The sequence below is a fragment of the Chiloscyllium plagiosum genome, unplaced genomic scaffold (assembly GCF_037043375.1).
Source record: "Chiloscyllium plagiosum isolate Xiang-an unplaced genomic scaffold, Cpla_swu_hap1 HiC_scaffold_5, whole genome shotgun sequence".
NCBI classification, from domain to species: domain Eukaryota; kingdom Metazoa; phylum Chordata; class Chondrichthyes; order Orectolobiformes; family Hemiscylliidae; genus Chiloscyllium; species Chiloscyllium plagiosum.
This window is the reverse complement of record NW_028270143.1, coordinates 102,361,821-102,369,214: the sequence shown is the minus strand read 5'-3', so window position 1 is coordinate 102,369,214 and position 7,394 is coordinate 102,361,821. Positions and strand designations below refer to the sequence as shown.

Genomic DNA, 7,394 nt, shown 5'->3' with positions numbered 1-7,394 from the left:
CCATCCAAAATCTTCGGACAAAGAAATCGGAAACAAACGTTAGTTTCGATCTTAATCCTGAGGAGTGTCTGGGGGAGCAGGGAACTTTAAAAAGGCGACAGTCAGGATGGGTGATAGAGCTCAAGGTGAGCACCAAGCGGTACCAGGTAAGGGAGACTCCACAAGGAATCATTCACCCGAGCAAACTGCTATTGCCTCTGGGTTGAGTTCCAGTGCTCAGGCTCCCGTTACTTGACTGACTAGATTTTGCCGCCTCGTTAAGATGATGTCCTGGATCAGAGTCGGTCTGCCTCTTGCGCTGTTGTCCCTGTGCTCACAAAGTGCCTGTGGGCAGCACCCTGACCAGCTCTGTATGAGGAGGGGCTTCTGGAAGGATCTGCTGCGGGGATTGGAGAATCTAGTAGGTGATTTCGAGATACAACCGAGCCTTGACTTACAGACCTGTCCTTGCGTTTCATTGTCAGACACTAATAATCACTAATCACTGATCAGGAACTAATGCTCCGATGTGAAATGTGTGATGATGAGGGAATCGACATTTGTATCTCGAATAAAATTCGAATTTGATGCGCAAATGTGATTTGCAATTTACGATTAGAATTTGGGATTGAAACTGACATGGATTGATTTAAAGAGTAACTCCGATTATGTGTTTTTTTTCTTTTTGCTTGTTCAGAATCCTGTTTTTTCACCGGAGTGCAGAAGCGAATACGATGCGGATCTGGAAGTGCCTCTCATTTTAAAACCAGTGAGTTTGACTTTAATAACTTGGCAGATTACAGAGTAGGTTTCACACGCTGCCATCCTGACCCATGTCTTTCCCCAGGCGGAACATCACAAAGCGGCTGTTGCTGTTGAAACCCTGAGCGGGCTGTTAACTCTCTTCAGTGAATCCGAATCTCCTTTCGGCAGGAGCCAGCGGCTCAGCTTCCTGAACAGACTGACTGAAATCCTGGCTCATCTCCAGTCCTGTGTAAGTCCCAGCCGCTGCAGCACCTCACATCCCACTTTACCTCGAGCTTCCAAACTTCCTGAAGTCCAGAGGTTTAGGGAAATATCTTTTGCTTTTGCAGATGGAGTCTCCCCAATCCCATAATATTCACCAACGAGCTATACGGGAAAGATTCCAGAAACTGGGCACGTTTCTACTGGAAAAGGTACTAATTCAATAAACCTGCCTGATTTAGTTCCTTTTCGTATTATGCTGGACCTAGTTAGTATCTGATGATCTGTTTTCTATATTAACTATTTCTGTTGATATGTTCAGTTGCAGTCTGTAACTCGTACACTCCGACAATACTGTTGGGATAATCTCACTAACCCTCGACTAAATGTGACAGAAATTACATTTAAGGTTCACCATGAAATTCTCTTTTGCCTCTTCACAGGGAAACAGTGGCTGTGCCTGGGAAATCGTCCATGCAGCCACTAGAAGGATCCTACATGAAACATCAAGAAACCATGCCAGGAAATAAAATGGAAACCTATATTTTGAATGGAATTCGATGAAAGATAACATCCACAGTCCTTTAGCTTTGTCTCACTGGACATTGTCTTTCTCGGCAGTTAACTGTAATCCTATCACTGTTCGCTTTTCACTCTATACTGACAGTATTTGTAGATGTTAATTTAAATTATTTCATGCAAGTCTTGATGTAAGGCAGGGAGATCTATTTATGTTTTGTTAAAGTTTATCACAATCTTTTGATGTTTTCTCTTGTAGCAATTTCACCCACCCGGGCGGCAGTGAAATGCAAATGAAATGTTCCTGAAGTATTTATTTCAGTAATTATTATTTTCCCTGTATGTTATCAAGAAAATAAAGTTTATCTTTCTTACCACCTGCCTCCTTGTATTTGTTTAATATTCTCTGAAACATGTCTTTGTTATCTATACTCATCAAATCGATGATTTTACTCCATGAAATCCCAAGTTCCCATTGTTTATGACCATTCCTTTCCTGCTGAGTAAAGTGGACCTGTTAAGAATAGCTGGAGATATGAAGGCAAAACAATGTTCGCCATTCCGAGGACATCTGTGAGTCTAAAATGTGTCTTGGTATCATTTTAGTAGGTCAAAATAGTTTTAATTCACGACAGTACAGGTTCGCATTAGATTGCATTAATCTCAGATTCAATGTTTTCTTTTTTGAGAAACATGCAGTGTGTTTAGATAGGTTTGTTTTATGTTTGAATGTCTATCACTCTTGTGAAGTAACATAATAGCACCATGTCAGTGTATTTGGGTTTTGAATTACCACATTATTTGCAAAAAATATTCATATCCAGTTGATAAACATTGGTTATTTGATGAGTTGACAGCACATCTCTCTTTTTTACAGGTCCTGCAAATGGTTATAAAGTCCATCATTGTCAAAGTGTTGTTAATCAACTTTATCAGGTCTTGACACTCTTCATAACTGCAAAATTATAGTCAGCACTTACACAGGAACACAGGAAAGTAGGAATTAGGAGCAGGAGTAGGCAATTCAGCGTATGGAGCCTTCTCCACCATTTAACATGATCGTGGCTGATCCTTCCTGGTCTCAACTCCACTCCTATCCTGCTTTCTATCTGTCATCCTACTGCCACATCCTTGTAATCTCAGTTATACCGTCATATATTCCTTCTGTTAAACATATCATATACTTGGTGAGTGAGTTTAAAATATAATAAATTATATGCTGAAATATGAAACCAACATCCAACCAACACCTACTGCCAGATGTCAGATCACAACCAGTGACTACATTTATTCTTTAAACATGCAAGGAATGAGACTGATGTTCTGCTGAGTTTGAAGAGGTTGAGTAAAAATTAAAAGGCAAACATCACCTCAATCTGTCCGGTCCACCCATGTGGATATGACATAAAGAAAGCACAACAATGCCTCTAATGTCTTAACAGGTTAAGGAAATTTGGCATGTCCATTTTTATCAATTTTTACAGATGCATCATGGAAAACATTTTAATCAGGTGCATTCCAGCCTGGTATATCAACTGCACTACTCAGGACCATCAGGAACTAAAAGGAGTGAGAAACACAGCCGGGTCCATCACAGACGCCAACCTTCCATTTTTTGAGTCGAAGAATGAGGTGCTGGAAAAGCACAGCCAGTCAGGCAGAATCCAAGGAGGAGGAGAATCATCATTTTGGGCATAAGTCTTTCACCAGGAATGTGGCTTGTGGGCAAGTGGGCTGAGAGATAAATGGGAGGGTTGGGGCGAAGGTGATAGGTGGATGAAGGTGGAGTTGACACTGGGGAGACAGGACGCCAACTTGCAATCATTTCAGAGAACATCTCTGTGACACATGCACTAACCAGCCCCACCACCCTGGAGCTGAACACTTTAATTCCCCTTCCCAGTCCACCCAGGACATGCAGATCCTGGGCCTCCTACATCTCCAAACCTTAAACACCGCTGCCTGGAGGAAGAATGCATCATCTCCACCTTGGAACCCTCATGCCACACACGATCAATACCGATTTCACCAGTTTCCCCATTTCCCCTTCCCCCACCTTATCCCAGTCTCACCATTCCAACCCAGCATTGCCCTCTTGACTGGTTCTACCTGTCCATCTTCCTTCTCACCTATCTCCTCCACCCTCCTCTCTGACCTAATATTTTCTTCCCCACTACCTATCCACCTTCAGCTCCATATCACCTTGCCCCCAGCCCCACCACCCTCCTTTTATCTCTCAAACTGCTTGGACCAAAAGCTTCAGTCGTGATGCAGAGCTTATGTCCAAAATGTCGAATCTCCTGCTCCTCAGATGCTGCCTGACCGGCTGTGCTTTTACAGCACCACACTCTTCGACTCTGATCCCCAGTATCTGCAGTCCTCACTTTCTCCTTCCATTCAGTGACTCTATCTATAATTTTCACTGCCCGGGAAGGCAGCCAATATACTTGAGGACCCCTCCTACCCCAGTTATCATCTCTCCCAACCTCTTCCGATGGGCAGAAAATACAAAAACATCTACATACATACCATCAGATTCAAGAACAAATTTTTCCCTGCTGATATTAGATGTCTGAATGGACATCCTGAATCTTAAACTTAATGTTGATCTCACTTATTATGCATCTTTTCTGCAGCCATAACATTGTATTCCTTACTCTATTACCCTCATACACTTTGTATGTTATGATCTGCCTGTACTGCACACAAAGCTAAACTTTTTAACTGTACCTAGTTAAATAATGGTTAAGCAAATCAAATTGCATGGAGTCATGTCTGAACTTTTACCTGACTTAAACCACATATTGGTGAACATAGAATTAAGCAAATTAGCGAATTAAACAAATAGCCGTAAGCTTGATAATGGAAGAAGGCATTTGAGTTTGTGAGGTGAGTGCAACTCATCAGGGAAAAGAAAGGAATCCTTCAGCCTTGATTCCAAATTGGATAGTCTTGGACAGCCATCCTGACAAATCTAAACACTAGGGCTCTGCGTTAGCCTTTAAATTGTTTGAACAGAGGAGCTTTTAGTCAATGGGCAACTTAGAAAACAAAAGAACTAAGTTGCGGCAACAGGAGACTGCAGCAAATTCAGGAAAATCAAGCAGAGTTGGACAGGAAGAGATAGAGAGGTTAACCAGACTTGTGCATCAGCAAGTAAGATAGATGCTGCTCACAGTTCAAAAAAACTAATGTGTTTTAATACATGTGTGAAACATTAGTTAATCAACAGATAAAGTAACAGCTCAGATAGAGATAAAGGCTTTGATCTAATCACCATTATACAGTTATGGTAACATGTTGACTAAAAGATGGACAAAAGTCTTCCATGGGGCATATTGTTTCAAAACTAGATTGAATGGCAAACATTTTAATACATGCAACAATGTTTCAAATGAATGATTCTTTTACGAACATTCTCAAGAGATATCGGAGACCAGATGATGCACATTAGAGCAGGCACATAAGGTCAGTGATAGGATACCCGATAATTACGGTGACTGACAGAAGTTACAATGGCTGCAACCAGTAATCCAGGATGGCGTGTTGCCTCCTGCGTGCCAGTGTCTAGGATGTCTCAGGGCAGTTGCAGAACGTGCTCAAGATGGAGGGTGAGCAGCCAGAAGTCATTGTGCACGCTGGCACAAATGACATAGGTAGAAATAGGGAAGAGGTCCTGTAAAGAGATTACAGAGAGCGGGAAAAAAACGATAAAAGCAAAGACTCTGTTGGTGGCAATCTCCAGATTAATTCCAGTTCCACATGCAAGTGAGAGTAAGAAGAGGAAAATAGGGCAGATGAATGTGTGACCAAAGAATTGATGTGGGGGCAGGGATTCAGATTTTTAGATCATTGAGATCTTTTCTGAGGCAGAGGTGATCCGTTCAAGAGAAAGGGGTTAGATATGAACTGGACAGGACTAATATCTTGGCACCCAGGTTTGCTAGTGCAACAGAGGAGGGTTTAAACTAGATAGGCGGCGGGGGGTGGGATCCTCAACGGCAGGGAAGCAAGTGCAAGGCTGGAAGGAGATACAGTAATCAGTAAAGAGACGAGACAGGTCAGGTTGCAACATGACAGGGAGCAAGGAATACCCGTTGGATTAAATTGCATCTATTTCAATGCTAGAGGGCTGACAGATAAGGTTAACGAACTCAAGCTGTGGATTGGTACATGGGACAGGGAAATTGTAACCATTACAGAAACATGGCTAAGAGAGGGACAGGACTGGCAGGTTAACGTGCCAGTGTTTTAGGTGGGACAGAGGTGGAGCAAGGAAAGGAAGGGGAGTTGCATTTTTGACTACAGAGAGTATCATACCAGTAATCTGAGATGAAATAACTGACGGATCATCCAGTGATGCCTTGTGGGTGGAGTTAATAAATAAGAAGTAGATGGTGAAGTTATTGGGGTTATAGAACATAGAACATAGAACAATACAGCACAGAACAGGCCCTTCGGCCCACGATGTTGTGCCGAACATTTGTCCTAGCTTAAGCACCCATCCATGTACCTATCCAATTGCCGCTTAAAGGTCACCAATGATTCTGACCCTGCCACTCCCACAGGCAGCGCATTCCATGCCCCCACCACTCTTTCGGTAAAGAACCTACCCCTGACATCCCCCCTATACCTTCCACCCTTCACCTTAAATTTATGTCCCCTTGTAACACTCTGTTGTACCCGGGGAAAACGTTTCTGACTGTTTACTCCATCTATTCCTCTGATCATCTTATAAACCTCTATCAAGTCACCCCTCATCCTTCGCCGTTCCAATAATAAAAGGCCTAGCACTCTCAACCTATCCTCGTACGACCTATTCTCCATTCCAGGCAACATCCTGGTAAATCTTCTCTGCACCCTCTCCAAAGCTTCCACATCTTTCCTCAAGTGAGGCAACCAGAACTGCACACAGTACTCCAAATGTGGCCTAACCAAGGTCCTGTACAGCTACAACATCACTTCACGACTCTTGAATTCAATCCCTCTGCTAATGAACGCTAATACACCATAGGCCTTCTCACAAGCTCTATCCACCTGAATGGCAACTTTTAAAGATCTATGAACATAGACCCCAAGATCCCTCTGCTCCTCCACCTTACTCAGAACCCTACCGTTAACCCTCTATTCCGCATTCTTATTTGTGCTTCCAAGATAGACAACCTCACACTTGACAGGGTTGAACTCCATCTGCCACTCCTCAGCCCAGCTCTGCATCATATCTAAGTCCATTTGCAGCCGACAACAGCCCTCCTCACTATCCACAAATCTTCGTATCATCTGCAAATTTACTGACCCACCCTTCGACTCCCTCTTCCAAGTCATTAATAAAAATTACAAACAGCAGAGTACCCAGAACTGATCCCTGCAGAACTCCACGTGTAACTGGGCTCCGGGTTGAATATTTACCATCTACCACCACTCTCTGACTTCGACCGGTTAGCCAGTTTTCTATCCAATTGGCCAAATTTCCCTCTATCCCATGCCTCCTGACTTTCCGCATGAGCCTACCATGGGGAACGTTATCAAATGCCTTACTAAAATCCATGTACACTACATCCACTGCATTACCCTGATCCACATGCTTGGTCACCTCCTCAAAGAATTCAATAAGACTTGTAAGGCAAGACCTACCCCTCACAAATCCGTGCTGGCTGTCCCTAATCAAGCAGTTTCATTCCAAATACTCATAAATCCTATCCCTCAGTACCCTTTCCATTACTTTGCCTCCCACCAAAGTAAGATTAACTGGCCTAAAATTCCCGGGGTTATCCCTATACCCTTTTTTGAACAGGGGCACAACATTCGCCACTCGCCAGTCCCCTGGTACCACTCCTGTTGACAGTGAAGATCAAAAGATCATTGCCAACGGCTCTGCAATTTCCTCTCTTGCTTCCCACATAATCCTAGGATATATCTCGTCAGGCTCG

General features: G+C 43.2%; 1 protein-coding gene across 1 annotated transcript; it reads left to right on the top strand.

Annotated features, from left to right (window-relative positions):
• The first annotated feature begins 262 nt into the window (after positions 1-262).
• LOC148150001 (interferon alpha-6-like) lies at positions 263-1,710 on the top strand. Its single transcript, XM_087986851.1, has 5 exons — positions 263-400; positions 677-748; positions 827-973; positions 1,074-1,157; positions 1,389-1,710. Exons 1-5 carry the CDS (start codon positions 263-265, stop codon positions 1,473-1,475), a joined length of 528 nt encoding a protein of 175 aa, XP_087842977.1. The 3' UTR covers positions 1,476-1,710.
• The last annotated feature ends 5,684 nt before the right edge of the window (positions 1,711-7,394 follow it).

Bases quoted from the DNA above. Each gene is read 5' to 3' on its own strand.
- LOC148150001 (XM_087986851.1), top strand. From the start codon at position 263: ATGATGTCCTGGATCAGAGTCGGTCTGCCTCTTGCGCTGTTGTCCCTG. The intron at 401-676 runs GTAGGTGATTTC...TTGCTTGTTCAG, and splicing joins TGCGGGGATTGGAGAATCTA to AATCCTGTTTTTTCACCGGA. The intron at 974-1,073 runs GTAAGTCCCAGC...TTGCTTTTGCAG, and splicing joins TGGCTCATCTCCAGTCCTGT to ATGGAGTCTCCCCAATCCCA.